At 63.7% G+C, this 16,852-nt stretch overlaps 4 protein-coding genes across 5 annotated transcripts; 1 reads left to right on the top strand and 3 right to left on the bottom strand.

The window, feature by feature from the left end:
• The first annotated feature begins 9 nt into the window (after positions 1-9).
• NHP2 (NHP2 ribonucleoprotein) lies at positions 10-1,286 on the top strand. Its single transcript, XM_063169027.1, has 4 exons — positions 10-178; positions 282-351; positions 421-526; positions 1,022-1,286. The coding sequence occupies exons 1-4, from the start codon at positions 31-33 to the stop codon at positions 1,145-1,147; spliced, it is 450 nt and encodes a 149-aa protein (XP_063025097.1). The 5' UTR covers positions 10-30; the 3' UTR covers positions 1,148-1,286.
• Positions 1,287-1,510: 224 nt separating this feature from the next.
• N4BP3 (NEDD4 binding protein 3) lies at positions 1,511-7,240 on the bottom strand. Of its 2 annotated transcripts, none has more exons than XM_063169020.1 (5): positions 6,996-7,240; positions 4,532-4,975; positions 3,796-4,350; positions 3,361-3,618; positions 1,511-2,895 (listed from the first exon to the last, which is right to left on the bottom strand). In XM_063169020.1, the coding sequence occupies exons 2-5, from the start codon at positions 4,943-4,945 to the stop codon at positions 2,323-2,325; spliced, it is 1,800 nt and encodes a 599-aa protein (XP_063025090.1). In that variant the 5' UTR covers positions 4,946-4,975; positions 6,996-7,240; the 3' UTR covers positions 1,511-2,322. The 2 variants fall into 2 exon arrangements, with proteins under 2 accessions (XP_063025090.1, XP_063025091.1); XM_063169021.1 differs by lacking the exon at positions 6,996-7,240 and adding an exon at positions 6,534-6,622.
• A 2,513-nt stretch (positions 7,241-9,753) lies between these two features.
• Positions 9,754-12,384, bottom strand: B4GALT7 (beta-1,4-galactosyltransferase 7). Its single transcript, XM_063169019.1, has 6 exons — positions 12,337-12,384; positions 11,682-12,035; positions 10,956-11,181; positions 10,653-10,736; positions 10,385-10,489; positions 9,754-10,221 (listed from the first exon to the last, which is right to left on the bottom strand). Exons 1-6 carry the CDS (start codon positions 12,381-12,383, stop codon positions 10,066-10,068), a joined length of 972 nt encoding a protein of 323 aa, XP_063025089.1. The 5' UTR covers position 12,384; the 3' UTR covers positions 9,754-10,065.
• A 313-nt stretch (positions 12,385-12,697) lies between these two features.
• On the bottom strand, positions 12,698-16,806 carry LMAN2 (lectin, mannose binding 2). Its single transcript, XM_063169018.1, has 8 exons — positions 16,659-16,806; positions 16,460-16,578; positions 16,268-16,385; positions 15,937-16,016; positions 14,655-14,816; positions 13,852-13,966; positions 13,341-13,460; positions 12,698-13,194 (listed from the first exon to the last, which is right to left on the bottom strand). The coding sequence occupies exons 1-8, from the start codon at positions 16,798-16,800 to the stop codon at positions 13,034-13,036; spliced, it is 1,017 nt and encodes a 338-aa protein (XP_063025088.1). The 5' UTR covers positions 16,801-16,806; the 3' UTR covers positions 12,698-13,033.
• Between the last annotated feature and the right edge of the window lie 46 nt (positions 16,807-16,852).

Here is a 16,852-nt window from a genome sequence, read left to right as displayed (position 1 = left end):
CCCCGGAAGCGGATCCGGCCTGTGGCGGCCATGGCGCGGGAGAAGCCGGAGGCGGCGGCCGAGGCGGAGGCGACGCCGGAGCTCTCGTACCGGGAGCAGCTCGACTTCCTGAACCCCATCGCGCAGCCGCTCGCGTCCCGCAAGCTCACCCGAAAGCTCCTCAAGTGCATCAGGAAAGGTCCGGCGGCACCGGCGGGGAGGGGCCGGGTGATGGCGGTGGCGCGGTGCGGTGCCGCACGCTCGGTTCTCACTCAGCCCCTCACGCCGTCCTTCTCTTGCAGCGACCAAGCACAAGCAGCTCCGCCGCGGCGTGAAGGAGGTGCAGAAGTTCATCAACAAGGGCGAGAAGGGGTAAGTGCTGCCCTGGCCCCGCGGGCCCGCGCGGCCCCGGCCCGGGCGCTGACACGGCTGTGCCCGCAGGATCACGGTGCTGGCCGGGGACACGCTGCCCATCGATGTGTACTGCCACATCCCCATCATGTGCGAGGACAGGAGCCTCCCGTACGCGTACGTCCCTTCCAAAACGGTGAGTGTGGGGCGGGGGAGGAACCAGCCCTGGTGACAGGGAGCACGGTGAGGAGCCCGGGCTGTGGCCGGAGCCTTCCCGGGAGGTGCACATTCGGTGCTTGAATAAAGAACTCGGTGTTTGTCCCTGAACGAGGCACCGAAGGGACTGGGCGAGGTGTACGAGTGTCCCACTGTGGAATCACAGAGCTGTTTGTCATGATCGAGTTCCTGCAGCAGCTCGGGGACAGAGCCAGCACATCTTTGCCAGGCTTCTGTGGGCTGGGGCCGGCTCTTTTGCACACAGGGAGTTCTGGGGGGGCAGTCGGGTCTTTGGAGCTCCAGCCCCGGTGCAGGCAGCTCTGCAGACCCACTCTGGGGAAGAATTATGGCACATGAACCAAATGCCAGTCCCTTCTGCCAGCCCAGCTTGTAGGAGACAAGCTGGGAAAAGGTTCCTGAGGTTCTCACCTCGGGAAGGGAGCTGGCCCCCCATTGTCTCCCTGTGTTCCCTCAGGACCTGGGAGCTGCAGCCGGCTCCAAGCGCCCGACCTGTGTCATCCTGATCAAGCCCCACGAGGAGTACCAGGAGGCCTACGACGAGTGCCTGGAGGAGGTGTCGGCCCTTCCCCTGCCGCTGTGAGAGCCGGGGCCGGGCTGTGCCCTGCGGGGCCCTGTCCCCCTGCCCGGGGCCACGCGGCTGTTTCTGGGGACTCTGCCCAGAGGACTGATGGGGGGATGCTGAGCGCTGTGGGGTCAATAAAGGTGTCTGCGGGTTTGTACAGAGTGGTCCTGGTGCTCGGGGGAGGGCTGGGGGATCCAGGCTGGGTTAAAGCACAGCGGGGACAGGGGTGAGGCTGCCCCGGGAGCCTGCCCAGCCCCACCGTGACTCACGGCCATGCCCCGCCCGTTGTACCGCCCAGCCCGGCCCCACACCGTTCCCCTCAACCCCACATTCATGACCAGGAGCCCCCCGACCCCGAGGGAAGCAGAGCAGAGGCTGGGAGAGAGAAATACGAGTTTATTGCAGGAACGGAGTGTGGGGCCAGGCCCGGCCTTCACGTGGTTCTGCTGTAACACACACAGAGTGTGGGGCTCTCCTTCCAGCGCCTCTGGGCTCCCCAGCTCCCCCTCACATCCCCTGGGAGGGAGGACCCCAGCTCTGTCCCACCTCAGGCACATGCCCCAGTCCTCTCTCCCACCCCAGTTCCTCACAGTGTGGCAGAGCACCAGTTCCCATCCCTCCTTGCACAAGGCATTCCCCCATCTCAGCCTGAAGAAAGCTGCACCAACCACCTCCACTGTAGAGCAGCTCCACACTGGGGGCAGTTGCCCCCTCCCAGCAGCACCAGAACTCCTCGGGGTTTCCTCCTCTGCCTGCCCAGAGGCACCACCAGCCCCAGGGCCCTGCTGACAAGAGAGCAGCAAGGCAGTGGGGTGGGGGATAGGGCTTCAGCTTCTCCTCACATTAAGTTATGGGTTGTAGGAACGGGGGCAGCAGAGCAGGAGGGACAGGGAATGTCTCACAGGGTGCTTGGTTTCTGCCCTCATGGCAGAAGGAATCACAGGGCAAACACTCCTGGAGTCAGAGCAGGGGGCACATGCAAGACCCCCACCCTGGCACAGATGACCCCCCTGCCCTCCAGAGACCCCACCAGGAGGGCCTGAGGTGCTGCAAGAAGGAGAAGCTCCCCTGTGGCAATGGGTCCTTCAGGCCAGGGCAGCGCCGAGCGGGGCCAGTCCTTGTGCACACCCTGAGATCGTCCCTTTGCAGCGGCAAGAGACCTTCCCCCTTCAGTCCCACTGGCGTCCCGGCCCTCAGATCTTGGAGGACTCCACCCGCTCGATCCAGGGCGAATCGATCCTGACATCCCTGGGCTCCGCCCGCAGCTGCCGCAGCTCCCGCTCCAGCGCCTGGCTCCGGTGGTACATCTCCATGTAGCTGGCCTGGAGCTCCCGCTGGTACCGCAGCACCTTCTCCTTCTCCTCCTGCCACGTTTTCCTCTCCAGCTCAAAGTTCACGGCCTGCAGCTGGCCCTGACGCCGCTCCCGCAGCAGCTCTGCCCACAGCCACTCCACCTGCCGCTCCAGGGGCTCGGCCGAGTCGCTCTGCAGGCCCCGGCACTTGGAGTCATCAGTTTCGCAGCCAGGGAAGTCCTGGCACGACGGCATGGGGTCATCACCGAGGGGCAGCGAGGAGCCGGGCTCGGGGGGGCTCTGGAAGGAGTCTGCCAGCTGTGCCAGCTGCGAGTCCCTGGCCTGGACCTCTGCCTTGGCCTCCCGCAGCTGCGTCTTCAGGCTGAAGATCTCCCCCAGCTTCTGAGCCATCTCCTCCTGGGTGTCCCGGAGCTGCTGCTTCAGCAGGGAGATCTCTGCTGCTTTCTGGCACACCTGCAGGGCACAGCGAGCAGTGAGGAAGGGCTGGGGGAGCAGGACCCCAGAGGTGGCAGCACCCCAAGTTGTCCTCTTGGGAGACCATAAGCACCACACGTGGCTCATCCCTCCCGTACTGTGACCCCGAGTAACACCAGAGCAGGGAACACAGCCAGGAGGGTGGCAAAAGGGAGGGAAGGGAAGGAAGGGAAGGAAGGGAAGGAAAGGAAGGGAAGGAAGGGAAGGAAGGGAAGGAAGGGAAGGAAGGGAAGGAAGGGAAGGAAGGGAAGGAAGGGAAGGAAGGGAAGGAAGGGAAGGAAGGAAAGGAAGGAAAGGAAGGAAAGGAAGGAAAGGAAGGAAAGGAAGGAAAGGAAGGAAAGGAAGGAAAGGAAGGAAAGGAAGGAAAGGAAGGAAAGGAAGGAAAGGAAGGAAAGGAAGGAAAGGAAGGAAAGGAAGGAAAGGAAGGAAAGGAAGGAGACTCACCTCCCACTTGGTCTCCTCCAGTTTGGGGCTGCCATGCTCGCCCTGGGGCTGCCGCAGCTTGCTCTCCTCGCACTGGCACTGCTGCAGGCTCAGCTCCTCCTGCAGCCGCTTCTTCTCCTGCTGCGCCTTGTAGAGCTGCAGCTGCAGCGCCCGCTGCCCGCGCTGCGCCTGCTGCATCACCTGCTGCAGCCGGGCCATGTACATCTGCTTCAGGTCCTCCAGCTCGTCCAGCCACAGCCGCTGCTTGTCCTCAAATGCCTGCCAGCACAGGAGGACACTGGTGAGAGGCTGTAGCCCCAGGAGGGACCCCAAGAGGTCCTGTGATATTTGATCCTCCCACGCTTGGGCCATTCCAAGCCCATCACCCACCACGGCAGCTCCTTCACTGCTCCTTCCACCCCCACATCTCTGCGTGGGGCACCCAGCACAGCTCACCTGTGTGAAGGGGTCTTCGGTCTCGCTGAGACTCCTCTTGAGCTGCCTCAGCTCCCCTCCCGTCTCCTGCAGCCGGTCCTCCAGCTGCTTCACCGCGTCCTCCAGCGAGTAGGAGAACTCGTAGGGCGGCGGGGGCTCGCCAGGGCTCTGCAGCCTGCTCAGGGTGGCCATGCTTTTACAGGACAGGGGCATCTTCTCAGGGGCCAGGGTATCCCTGGGGCTCCGGGAAACCCTGTCCAGGGAGCCCCCGATGTGGTTGATGTGGCCCATGGAGGCGCTGAACTGGCTCTGGGCAGGCTTGAAGCGGGAGCCGTAGGAGGGGAAGCTCTGGATGGAGTTGTGGCTGGAGTCAGAGGCCTCGTCCAGGCTGATGGCGTGGAGCAGGTGGGTGCGGAGCGGGCCGTGCTGCGGGGCCGCTGTGCTGCTCTGCGACAGCAGCGTGTGCAGGCTCCCATTGCTCTTGGACAGCTTCTGCCCCTTGGACGAGGACAGGCCCTGCATGGACACCAGCCCCTTCCCAGCCACTGCCTTGAAGGCTGAGGGCCTGATCCGACACTGAAAAACAAGAACAAGGTCAAGCATGAGCCTCTACACCCAAAGAGAACCCCCACACTCCCAGCCTCATATCCCTGAGCATTCTCAAATCCCCACATCCCATCCACGAGGGTGCAGATCATCCTGCTCCATCCCCACCCTCTCGCAGACCAGGCTGTATTTCAGGGCCCCACAGCCTCACCTTGTCGAAGCGGCCCCGCTCCGGCAGGGAGCTCTTGGAGAAGTCGGCCCCGCGGTGATGCTCGCGGGAGCAGCGCTCGGGGGATCGGTTCTCGCGGTCGCTCTCGTAGTCCCGCTTGTAGCAGGCGCCCGATGTCTGGTGCTTCCGCTCCGCCCGCGTCTCCTTCTTGGCCCCGTGCAGGTACCCAAAGAGCTCCCGCTGGTTCGGCCCCTTGCGCAGCAGCCCGTCGGGCTGCCGGAGCCCCCGCGAGCCGCCCAGCGGGGCCCGCAGCTCCAGGGGGGACAGATCCTGCTTCTCCACCAGGCTGCCCACGCTGCCCATGCTGCCAACCACGCCGACGGGCTCCGAGGAGAGGTAGGTGCCGAGGACACGCGTGTCGGGCTCACAGGTCACAGGACCCTGTGCTGCTGCCATGGAGAATTACAGAAAAGCCCAGAACCAGCGCTGCCGGGGAAGAGACAGAGTCAGCGACGCCGGGCAGCCGGGACACACCCCCGGCACCCCCTTTCCCGGCCAGCCCCAAAGGCCCACACGGGCCCCTGGCACCGGGATGGATCTGCCACCCCCCGGGGGATAGGGCACAGCCGGCACGGGGCGGGGGCTCCCCGCCGCTGCCCGCACCACGGTGCAGCGCCTCCTCCCACACCCAGCCCCACCTCCCGCCCGCGGCCGGGGCCGCCACCAGAACAGGCACCTGCCGCCCAGCCAGGCGGGCGGGTTCGGGATCCGGCAGCACCTGCCCAGGCCTGGCGCCAGCCCCGGCCCGGCGGCACCAACCTCCCCGCCGGGACCTCCGGCTGCGGACCCCCTCTGGAGACCGCCCCAAAATGGCCCTGGGATGCCCACCAGCCTGGCCTCCCCGGGATGGGCACTCTGCGGCACCACGGGGACAATTCCCGCACAGCACGGGCTCTGCAGCTCGCAGGGGAGCTCCACACAGCCCCCTCCATCCTCCATCCACAGCATTCCCTCCCCAGCCCGGGCAGGGAGCAGGCGGCCACAGCCCAGCTGCTGCTGCTGCGTGCCGGGGACCCCGCGGCCGGACATGGCGAGGGAGGGCGGTGGGAAGGGGCAGGATGCTGACGGGACAATGCAGCTTCCTGCGCAGGTGGCCGGGGGAGGAAGGATGAGAGCATGCCTTCGGCTCTGGGAGCGCTAGGGAGGGGACGATGGCCTCACACCAGTGCAGGGGACACAGAGAGTGTGGCAGGGGCGAGGCAGAGCCCCCAGCACCGCTCCCAGCCTCGCCGAGGGCTCCGGGGCCGGGTTACACCCAGGAAGCTGCCCTGGTTCTCAGCACCACGCGCCGGGTAAACAAACACCCCGCTTTTAATTGCTGCCACAAACCTGTCTGACAGCTCCCGGCCTGCGCTGTCACCTCCCTCTGCGAGCCCAACACCTGCTCCGGGCACCGGCACCCCACCAAGGGCACCGGGGATAGACCCTCCGGAAGGATCGGGGCTGCCTGCGGCGCCACCGGGCGTGCACGGGGATGGGGGACGGGGATGTTCCCGTGCTGGGGAGGGGGAAGGATGCACATCCAGCCCCCGGCTTTGGGGAGCAGCTCGGCCGAGCCCCGCAGCGGCTCCTCCCGGCACAGGCGGCCGAGGAAGTAGGTCAGGTTGTGGGAGGTTTGGGAAGCGCCGGGGGAGCCCGGGGGTGTCCTGCCCGCGGCAGGGAGGGGAGCACCCTCCAGGCGGCAAAACACCGGTCCGGCCAGCCTGGCTCCTTCGCGCTCTGCTCCCGATCCCAGCCGTGCCCAGGCAGGATAAGGCCACAAACCTTTTCCCTTTCCCATTCCCATTGCACCCGGGAGCGCACGGCAGGGTTGGAGGGAGGCGGGCGCGGGTCCCGCGCAGCCCCTCCGCGCCTCCCGCAGCCCCGCCGGAATTTCCGGCTCGGAGAGGGCGGAGGGGGCAGCCGGTGCCGGGCCCGAGCCCGGGACAAAGCCCCGCTGGCCGCGGGGAGGGGGATGGGGCCGGGCCGGCCGGGCCGCACTCACCATGCCGGCGGCGCTGCGCTCCCGCTCGGCTCCGCTCCGCGCTCCTTCCCTCGCCGCGTTTGAACGCGCCCCTCGGCCGCGGCCGCGCGGGGCGGCGGGCGGAGCCGGCACCGGCAAATCGCGGCGCGGGGGCGGCGGGACGGGAGGGGCGGGAAGCAGCAACAGCAGCAGCAGAAAGAGGAGGAGGAGGAGGAGGAAGAAGGAGGAGGAGGAGGAGGAAGGAGGGGGACGGCCCGGCCGTGCCCACCAGCGGGGCGGGGCAGGGCAGGGCGCGCTGGCTGCGTGCGGCGCCGCTTGCGCGGAACCCCCTCCCAATGGCGGGGAGAGCCCCGCAAATCCCCCCAGCTGCAGCTCCGGGACCGGCAGCACCGGCGCCGGTGGGCTCCCGGTAACCCCTGACAGGCGGGCTGGTATTCCCGAGTATCGCCCACCAAGGGCGGAGAGAAATATTTTGCTTCGTACCTGCGGCGTGGAGAGGGGTCTCGACTCCACGGGACGCTCTCTGTGCCGTCCTCCAGCAGGGTAACCCCGTGTCCCCCACTCGCAGCAGCACCCGCGGGTGGGCAGGAGCCTCACAAAGCCGGGGACACGGCGTACCCCGTGGGGCTCCCGCTGGCCCGGCGCCAGTGAGACGGGACACGCTCCATCCCCGTGAATCACATCCTGGAGCCGGTTTTGGCAGCCGGAGGGAGCGAGGATCCCGGCACGGGGTGGCCGGGGCAGCAGTGTCGCTGGGAGCAGGACACTGCAGCAGCAGCAGCCCTGCTCCGGTGCCGTCTGTGCCCGGCAGGGACCGCCCCGTCCCCAGCCCGGCGTGCCCGCTCCCCGCTCGCTGCCAGCTCCCTCCGCCGCACACCCGAGTCCTCAAGCTGTGCTGCCAGTGCTCTCCCACACGCACACACTGTCCCGGTCCCTGCTCGCCGGGCTCACAAGCTGGCAGCGTGCTCGGTGCGCTGCCAAGGCACGCTCCGCTCCCTCGGGCCTCAGCCCCCGTTCCCCGCAGCTCCTGTGGCACCAGCGCGGCCTCTGAGCACGGGAGCCCTTCCCAGCGGTGCCCTGTCCCACCCTGCTGGCCTCAGGACTGTCTGCCATGCCCTGGCCCTCTGCCGGGAGCTCAGCTGTGAAAGGGCCCCACTGGCATCGCCCCACGGGCTGGGACCGGGCGGGTTCAGCGGTGCCGAGAGGCGCACAGGGTGATGCTGCTCACGGCCGCACCCCTCTGCCCGTCTGCCCCGTTTCCTGCTCCTCCTCGGGCTGCACACCCCGAGCACGTCTGCCTGGATTGGAATTTCCACTGGGAGCCTGGCCCTGCCCGGGTCACTGCACAGCCAGGGATGTCACCTCCTCCAGGCAGAGATGCTTCAGCTTCCTCTGAGTTTTCCCCCAGTCCCCTCTCTCTGCTCGCCTCACCCACCCTGTGCTCCCCTCTAAGATACTACAGCAATTCCACGAGTCCACCAGCAAACAGCTCTGGAACAATCCACTTTATAACAACCTGGCAATAAAAGCCATTGATTGCTGCCCCTGCTTGAACAGTAATTGGGACCCCAGAATGGGGGGGTCACAGAGGGGCAGGGCTGGCCCTTCAGGGGCCCTCTCTGCCCCTGATCATCCTGATGTTCTCCTCGGGCTTGCTGAGAGCATGAGAACGCCGGGAGGCTTTGGCTGGGCTCTGCAGGGCTCCTGGGACGGCGGGCAGGGTGTGATCTATCTGTGAAAGGCAATGGGGAAAACTCCATCCCCTCCTGCTGGGCCATTGCCGAAACCGAAGCGTGGGGGGGAGCAGAGCCGAGCGACCTCCGAGTCACATTCAGGGCTATAAAAGGAAGCCGGGTCTCCAGCAGGGTGCCTCTTCCACAAAAGCAACCGGGGGATGAGGGGGCTGCGAGCAGAGCTGAGAAAAAGCTGCCAGGCAGCAGGAGAGGAGCCTGGAGCGCTGAGCCAAGTGCGAGGTGCACATATGCTCTCTGTTTCTGCACAGCCACGTCTCCATGAAACCTGCCCCGATTTGTGTCATCTATTTTGAACGGCACAGAGAAATACTTTGATGTGCCTCCACCAGCCCTGGCTGCGGTTCAGGCACCAGGAAGGGGCTGCCACACAGATGGCTGATCCCAAAGCCGCGCCATGGACAGGCAGAGTGGGGCTGCTGGGCCAGTCTCTCCCCCTGGCTGCCCACAGCAGGGGCATGGCTGGTCCTGGAACACCTGTGGAGAAGTGCACCAGCTGTCCAAGTTCACCAGCACCTTCATGCCAGGTACCAGCACAAAGATACCTGATCCCAGATGCCAGAGCTGCTTTGGAGCCAGCAGGCTGGAGAGGCCGTCAGGAGCTCTTGGACAGCACAGCCCCACAGTGCCCCAAGGCTGAGCCTGCTGCTTCCATGCTGCAGAGCAGATCCTCACCATCCTGCACCACCCTGACACCCTGTGCCAGGGCTCCAGACTCCGCTCCCAGCTCCAGAGCAGCACAGAAAGGGGGCACCAGATCCCTCCAGACACCCCATCCCACAGCTCCTACAGGGTACATGAGCCCTGCACTTGGCTCTGATGCTTTTTTCCCTCCCTCCCTCCCTCCCTCCCTCCCTCCCTCCTCTCTGGAGCTATTCGTCTTCCCAGGATGGCAACAGCTTCTCTCTGAGGATGCAAAGCAACCACTCCAGGAAGTGGCAGGCAGGAGAGGAGGACAGAAGGGGCCAGGAAGCGCAGAGGGCCTGGTGCCAGTGCTGGTGGTGGGGCTGAACAGAGAGGTACTGGCTGTTCAGCTGGGTCTGCCCAGCCTGAGGAGGCAGCAGCACCCACAACCTGTGCCAAGACCCCAGAGGAGACATCCGATTTTCCAACCCCCCAGAAAGGCTGAGGCAGCACACACACGGAAGGCAGGCAAGGAAAGCACAGCCAGAACTCTCCTCCTCACCCCAGAGAGGTCCTGGCCTACAAGTGCTGACGCCCAGCAGGGCTGTGGATGCTGGGGCTCGGGCACGGCTCAACCACAACCACTTCCTGCACTGAAATGCCAACAGCCCAGCCCTGGGGGCACTGAGGAGGCACCATCTCTCTCAGAGCCCGTTTCAGACTGGCTTGGCCTCGGAGCCAGAGCAGCTCAGGGTTCACCTGTCACACAGAGAGGAGCTGGGGCCAAGCCAGGACAGGTGTGCTGAAGGAAGGTGAAGGGAACAGGAAAATGGAGTGATGCCAGCACAGCCCAGGGCATTCACAACTCACAGGTGCCCTGACAGTTCTTTATTGTCCTCAGAGCTGCGTGGCAGCTCAGCCACGTCCAGCACAGGAAAGCCACATCCTGCACTGCCCTGGGAGGCAGCACCAGCGCCTGCAGCGGCACCAGCGAGTCCCACTCTCAGCCTCCTCTGTAGCTCCCAGCAGAGTCCAGTTCTCAGCCTCTTCTGCTCCTCTGTGTCTCGCCAGCACTGCCACGCTCATCCGCTGCAAACCCCTGCCTGCTCCAGGCAGCTGCACGGCAGCCAGGGAGCCTTGGCACCAGCACAGAGCCACGACTGGCACAGGGGATGGGCTCAGCCAAACGTGCACCACGGGGTCTCGTTCGTGTCACAGTCCAGCAGGACATTGAGGACGGTGCAAGGGGCTCCTGCCACGCTCAGATCCGTGCGTGACTCGATTCTGTACCTCACGTTGTTCAGGCCTCCCTCCCGATCCACTTTGAACTGCTCCTGAGGGAGAGAGAGACTGCTCGGCCCAGGCTGGAAGGGAGAAGCACCCAGGGCCCGGGGAGGGAGCCAGAGCTGGCAGAGGAGGACAGGAGCAAGGAGGGCTCAGAGCACATGGTGACCACAGCCCCAGTCTCCCGTGGCTGCCCTGGACCACAGCTCTCACCTGTTTCTGTGCAGCAATGCGCTTCTGATCTCTCTTCCTCCAGGCTGGGTCGTGCAGGTGCTGGAAAGTCTCGTATCCAGTTGTGATTCCAGAGGGACGACGGACCTGGGAGAAGAGCAGAGCTTCCCTACAGCTACTGGAACACTCCTGCACCTGCTGCTGGAGCACAGGGCTGCCCACAGCCCAAACTGGGTGGTCACAGTGAGGGATGGGTGAAGAGATGTAAAAAAGGGCAATTTCAAGGCAGGAGGGTGCAGAGACCCCTTACCTGGAGACCAGCTCCTTTGATACGTCGATAGAACTCATCGTCCTCCCGTCCCCAGCCCCAGAAGCGGTTGGACATCCCATTGCACTGCAACGAGAGCAGCACCATGGCAGCCAAGGCCCAGCACAGCTCCAGAGCCTCAGAGGAGCTGGCACCAGCCCAGCCTCCCCCGTCCAGCCCCCAGCAGCTCAGACCACAGCCTCTCTCCCCAAACCATTTTAATTCCTGTCCCCACTTCCCAAGTTGACCATGATTATGTTATAGCTCCTGCCCCAGCTGTCCAGGACACCCCACCCAGGAGCTCACCAGCTCATAGTGCTGCTTGGTGAGCAGCAGGATGCCACCCACGTAGGTCTTGTAGTGGTAGAGGGGGTGCAGCTCGGGGGATGCCACGTGGAAGGGCCCTGCCTCGGGGAAGCTGTAGTCCAGGTGCTCGTTGAGGGGCAGAAGATCCACGTCGTGCATGGCGATGTAGTCGGTGTCGTTGCCGCTCTCCAGGAAGCCCACGTTGATCAGGGATGCCCTGTTAAACCTGCCAGGGACTGGGGGCTCTCAGTGCCACCAAGCCGAGCAGCCACTGTCCCCACATCCCCCTGCCACAATCATCAATGCTCAGTGTCTGACCGGTCCCCAAACAGGGACACATGCAAACACAGCTCTGCATCCTGCACAGTGAGCTGGGAGTGACAGCACTTCCAAACACCCCATGGCCTGTCTTTCACTTCCACAGTCCCCATATGTTTGCCGCTGCAGACCTGTGACACTGGGGACAAAGCTGAAATACACGAGGATAAAGGAGAAAGCTGAAATACACGAGGATAAAGGATTCTATGCTCAGATTCTATTCTTGCTAAGCAAGAAAGAAGCAAACCAGCACTTTGTCCATCTCTGAGCTCTAGAATGAGCAGCTTTGGGGAGTGCATCACACACTGCCCTGACATCCCGCTGCCCCGGTCCTACACTTCTCTGCAGCACCCTCCCAGCACTCCCAGAGCTTCGGGCGGGACCCCTCGGCACAGGGAGACGCCATACCTGAAATGATCCACTTGGTTGAGGATGAAGATGCGGTGGCGGATCTTCTTCTTGCTGAGGAAGCGGTGCATGTAGGGCACGAAGGCCAGCAGCTCCTCGAAGCGCTCTCGGAAGGGCACCAGCAGCGCCAGCCGGTGCGGAGCCCACGACGGCTCCTCGTGGGGCGGCAGCGGCGGGGCCGGGGCCGGGCAGGGCTGCCGGGGAGCGCCCCGGGGCTGCCCCGCCGGTGCCGGGCCCTCGCCCGAGCAGCTGAGCTGGAGCCAGAGCAGCGAGGCGAAGCCGAGCAGCAGCGCCAGCAGGAACAGCGGGAAGGCGGAGAGCCGGCCGGGCAAGAGCCGCAGCAGCGGCGGGGACCTGCGGGATGGAGCGGGGTCAGCGCACCGTGGGACCCCCGCCCGTGCAGCGGGACAGCATCCCCCGAGCCTGCCCAGCCCCCGCTGCGACCCCCGGTACCGCCCGGTACGGCCGGGCTCAGCTCCCGGTACCGCCGAGCTCAGCCCCCAGTACGGCCGGGCTCAGCCCCCGGTACGGCCGGGCTCTCATCCCCCCGGTACGGCCGGGCTCAGCCCCCGGTACCGCCCGGGCTCTCATCCCCCGGTACCGCCCGGTACGGCCGGGCTCAGCCCCCGGTACCGCCCGGTACGGCCGGGCTCACCCTCCGCCGCGCAGCCGGAGCGCGTCCCTGCGGCGGGCCGGGCCCATCGCCCCCGGGACACGCTGGCGGCTCCCCCGCTCCCCCGGAAACACGGCCCCGCTCTCTTCCGCCGAAGGGGCGGGACGGGGCGGGACCGGCCGCCGGGGACATCCCCTCCGCCCCGTCCCACCGCCACCCCCTCCCGGGGCTCCGCCGGAAACCGCGGGGACCCCGCGCCGCAGCCCCGGCAATGCCGAGAGCGCAGAGCCACCGTGGCGCCTTGGGGATCCTGCCAGGATTGCCTCCCTCCATCCCCCCAGCCCCTTCAGCACTGCCCACCCTGCTCCCGTCCCTCCCCAGCACACAGAGCCAGAGCCTCGGGTGGTGTCAGTCCTTTAATGCCCCACTCGCACCCCCTCCCCTCAGCCCCTCATGTTCACACCTGCCCCAGGCAGCACAGCAAGTCCCAGCAAGGCGGGGGGAGCGCTGGAAAAACCGGGGAGCGACCTCCAGGCTCCCTCACCAGAGCTCTGGGGAGCCAGCGGGCATCACTGCCCTCAGTCCAACCCGCGGGAGGCCAAGGGCCAGGCAGGGGTTACAGCCAAACAGACAGGTAAGAAAATACTTCTGGTATTTCTCAGAAACAGCATTTAGAAACCACAGTTTTTTTTTTTACAGCTCCCCATAAAAAAAGATGGGTTTGGGCACAGGTGCTCCACTAGTAGAAACGCTTGTTCCGCTCCTGGCGTTTCTGGAAGACCACGGCTCCCACCACGGCGCAGACGATGATGCCCAGCAGGGCACAGAGCAGGAGCAGGAACACCTTCCAGCCCGTCAGCGGCCCGCTCCGGAAATTCCCCGTCGGGTCATCCACGTTGTCTGCAAGGGAAAGAACAGCTACAGACACCAACAGAACCTCGGCTCCCGGGCAGTTCTGCCAGGCGTCACGCCTTCAGTGCCTCCCAGACGTCCCAATCGCCCACGGAAGGTTTCCAAATCCCCCACAAAAGGTTTCACAGGCTCACCTTTGGGAGATTTCAGGAGGCTGACCCTCGGCTCGATCTTGGTCCAGTCAACGGCCTCATCTTCCACAGGGTGCTCCACCATGAGCTGGAACAGCTTCATCGAGATGATGTCGTGATTGTCTGGGGAACAACCGTGAGCAGCAAACACCATCAGAAGCTCTGAGATGTCCACACACTCAGAACACCCCTCAGAGCGTCCTCTGCCAGGTCCAGTCTCCTTCCCTCTCAAGCCACCCTCATCCCCAGGTATCAAACAGCAATCCAAAGAGGTTCCTTAGCTCTCAGGTGCCTCCTTTCCCCAGCCATAGGGCCCAAAAGGGTTTCAAGAGCCCGGTGAGCAATCCAGAGCAAGGAATCAATGGAAACTATCCAGTGCATCCAGTGTTTCAATCCCAGAATTACATTTTTAGGGTTGGAAGGGACCTCTGGAGATCCAACTCCCCTGCCAGGACAGTGCCACCTAATCCAGGCTCCAACCACCACGTGTTCCCCTGAGCAAAGCCCCTCTCACCAGAGAGATCTCCAGTGCCAGCAGAAGCACCAAAGAAGTACCCGGTTGGCAGCTGCACCCCTGCGATGTCGATGCAGTTCTTCCATTCATTCTTGTCTTCCACATCAGTCATCACCTGCAAAACCATGAGAGTCACACCAGGAATGTTCATAACCATGGGACAGGCTCCACCCTCCCCGCTCAAGCAGGGCCATCCCAAATTGCAGCCATATTTTCTGAAAAATCCTTTCCTTAGGATTTTTTATCCCGAGAAGCTGAGAGGCCTCAGAAACAAAATGCAAACAATGATTATCTGCTGCGGTGGAATGCAACAGGAGGGTCTATGATTGGTGTCATGTGGTTGTTTGTAATTAATGGCCAATCACAGTCAGCTGGCTCGGACTGTCTCAGTCAGTCACAAGCCTTTGTTATCATTCCTTTTCTATTCATAGCTGGCCTTCTGATGAAATCCTTTCTTCTATTCTTTTAGTATAGTTTTAATATAATATATCTCATAAAATAATAAATCAAGCCTTCTGAAACATGGAGTCAGATCCTCATCTCTTCCCTCATCCTAAGACCCCTGCGAACACCATCACCCCAAATCACAGAGACTGTGTCCAGATGATTCATTAACATCTCCAGCGAGGGACACTGCACACCCTCTCCAGGCAATCAATCACTTTTGGCACGCCACTGTCCTGCCTGGCTGCACCTCTTTTGGAGATGGAAGTGCCACAGAAGCACTGGCTGAGCCTGGAACAGCATCTCCAGCCCCTGGTGGAGCCAGCCCTGCCCCTGAGCAGCTTCCCCCGTGGTCTCACCGTGAGGCGGCCGCGGGAGTAGCGCACGGCCAGGAAGGTGTCATGGTTCTGGTTGCGCAGGTCGGCCGAGCAGCCGGCCAGCTCCGTCCAGCGCCCGTCCTTGCTGTGGTCGTAGCTCAGGGAGCCGTTGTTGACCATGGCTGAGATGTAGGGGAACACACGCTGCGGGGACAGACAGGGGACACGCTGAGGGAGCTCTGGGGCACAGACAGAGCCCGCAGGGTGGGAGCGGGACACGGCACCACAGCCCTGGTCAGGCACGGAGCACAGGATGGGCACGGCTGCTGCTCCACCTAAAGCTGCTTCTGAACCAAGCCTGAGCTGCCTAAAGCAGAGCCTCCCTTCCTGAGCTCCCATTTCAGGACCCCCATCCTGTGATTCTGTAAACAAACCCACCCTGTACTCCATGGCCAGGGCAACCAGAGTGTCCCACGCGTGCAGAGTGGCTGGGTAAAAACCCCAGAATCATTTAGGCTGGAAAAGACCTCTGAGAGCATTCAGTCCAACCTGTGACCAATCCCCACCTTGTCAGCTACCCTGACTGCCACATCCAGTTGCTCCTTGAGCACAAGACCCAGAATGGACAGAAATCTACACAGGCAGCAAAACCACACAGGGTTTTGTGATCAGTGGATTACCTACACCAGGAGAGGACAACTGGAGGCAGGAATTCACCTCCCATGAGCATCAAGACAACAGGGAGATGGGTCATTTCCAGATGCTTCATGACTTTTTTTATCATGGTTTCGATGGTACAGACCCCAAAGCACAGTTTTGTTTTCTGACTGTGTCATAACGGGATCCACAAACACAGAGCAGGACACAAGAAAAGGATCCCCAGCCCTCACAGGACTGATCTGTGGCCATGGAGAATTCGGGAGCAAAAAGGCAGCCCAGGAGTTTCTTTCAGACACACACAGGTTGCAAAGAGAAAATAAGGGCAGAAACATCATGGGATGAGTATCCAAAGCCCAGAGGTCAGGGAATAGCACTCAGGATGAATACTGGTAGGTGGTGCTGGGTTTACACCAGCTCTGTGCCTGCTCTCCTGTGCAGAGAAGATGCCTTGGAAACATCTGTGTAGCCAAGAGCAGCACAAGAAAGAGCAAGGAGCTTCTTATCTCCATCAATGCACACAAACTCCTCTCTTTCCCAACTCCCAGACAGGAAGAGCAGACCATGCCCAACTAGGGAGAGGCTTTTCCTTGGATCAGGTGAGAAGCACTTGGAGCAGGAAGGGAACAGCCTGCTGGACACTGCACAAGCTGCCTGGAGCACTCACCTCCGTGGCCTCATCGTTGGGATAGGTATCAAGGAAAATAGCCAGTCCATGGAAGTTGTCCTTGCTGCCAAAGACAGGACCTGGAACAGGGCAGAGGAGTGGAGAGAGGAAGAGACAGAAGGAAGTGAGAATCTGTGCTCAGAGAGTTCTGAGCTGTACGAGCTGTTGGCTGCCAAGCAGGTGGCTGATGGCACCTGCTGCACGGGCAGAGCACACGGGACACGTCAGCCCAGCCTAGCGAAACCAGAGCGGGGAGCTGCGAGCCGTGCCTGCCCAGCTGCGCCCCGGGACGGGCCCCGTGTGCTGCGGGCCAGCGGCTCCCGGCACCGACCTGGCGTGAGGCGCTCCTGCGTGTACCACAGCGCCAGCCCGTCCCCGTGCAGGTTCTTCTTGCCGGCTCCGTGGATCTTGAAGTGCACGTGGAGCTCCCAGTCCTTGAGGAAGCAGGGCTGTGGGAGACACCGAGCCCCGTCAGGCGGGAGGCGTCAGCCCGCGCCGACCCCCGTCCCGCCCCGGCTCTCACCACGCGGTTCCAGATGGAGCCCTCCCGACTGCGCTCGTCGGGCGTGAGGCGCACGTACTGGCTGGTGACCATGGTGCTGCCCGTGAAGTCCCACAGCGGCATGGCGGCGGAGCCCGCGCCTGCAAAGGGGCCGACAGAGCGCGGATCAGCCCGGGCTGCTCGGGGGGCGCCCCGAGCGTCCCCTCGGCCCCGCGCTCACCCTGGTACGGCTTCATCAGGGAGTGCTCCCGCTTCAGGTGCTCGCTGTTGCCATCCGTGAGCTCGGCGGGCACCGGGCGCGGCCCGGCCAGGGTCAACAGCAGCGCGGCCGCCGCCACCAGCCCGCCCGCACCCGCCGCCATGCTCCGCTTCCGCCTTCCCCCGCCCCGCCCTCAGGCCCTTCTCGCAACAGCA

The sequence above is a fragment of the Melospiza melodia genome, chromosome 14 (assembly GCF_035770615.1).
Source record: "Melospiza melodia melodia isolate bMelMel2 chromosome 14, bMelMel2.pri, whole genome shotgun sequence".
NCBI lineage: Eukaryota > Metazoa > Chordata > Aves > Passeriformes > Passerellidae > Melospiza > Melospiza melodia.
Note: the sequence above shows the minus strand (reverse complement) of the source record. Positions and strands in the feature narration are given on the sequence as shown.

Excerpts from the sequence above, each read along its gene's own strand:
- NHP2 (XM_063169027.1), top strand. The coding sequence starts at position 31 with ATGGCGCGGGAGAAGCCGGAGGCGGCGGCCGAGGCGGAGGCGACGCCG. Across the intron at positions 179-281 it reads CCTCAAGTGCATCAGGAAAG|CGACCAAGCACAAGCAGCTC; the intron begins GTCCGGCGGCAC and ends CTTCTCTTGCAG. Across the intron at positions 527-1,021 it reads CGTACGTCCCTTCCAAAACG|GACCTGGGAGCTGCAGCCGG; the intron begins GTGAGTGTGGGG and ends GTGTTCCCTCAG.
- N4BP3 (XM_063169020.1), bottom strand. The coding sequence starts at position 4,945 with ATGGCAGCAGCACAGGGTCCTGTGACCTGTGAGCCCGACACGCGTGTC. Across the intron at positions 3,619-3,795 it reads CCGAAGACCCCTTCACACAG|GCATTTGAGGACAAGCAGCG; the intron begins GTGAGCTGTGCT and ends CTGTGCTGGCAG. Across the intron at positions 2,896-3,360 it reads TGGAGGAGACCAAGTGGGAG|GTGTGCCAGAAAGCAGCAGA; the intron begins GTGAGTCTCCTT and ends TGTGCCCTGCAG.
- B4GALT7 (XM_063169019.1), bottom strand. The coding sequence starts at position 12,383 with ATGGGCCCGGCCCGCCGCAGGGACGCGCTCCGGCTGCGCGGCGGAGG. Across the intron at positions 12,036-12,336 it reads CTCCGGCTGCGCGGCGGAGG|GTCCCCGCCGCTGCTGCGGC; the intron begins GTGAGCCCGGCC and ends TCCATCCCGCAG. Across the intron at positions 10,737-10,955 it reads CCAAGCAGCACTATGAGCTG|TGCAATGGGATGTCCAACCG; the intron begins GTGAGCTCCTGG and ends CTCTCGTTGCAG.
- LMAN2 (XM_063169018.1), bottom strand. The coding sequence starts at position 16,800 with ATGGCGGCGGGTGCGGGCGGGCTGGTGGCGGCGGCCGCGCTGCTGTTG. Across the intron at positions 16,579-16,658 it reads CCTGATGAAGCCGTACCAGG|GCGCGGGCTCCGCCGCCATG; the intron begins GTGAGCGCGGGG and ends GCCCCTTTGCAG. Across the intron at positions 13,195-13,340 it reads CCTCCTGAAATCTCCCAAAG|ACAACGTGGATGACCCGACG; the intron begins GTGAGCCTGTGA and ends TTTCCCTTGCAG.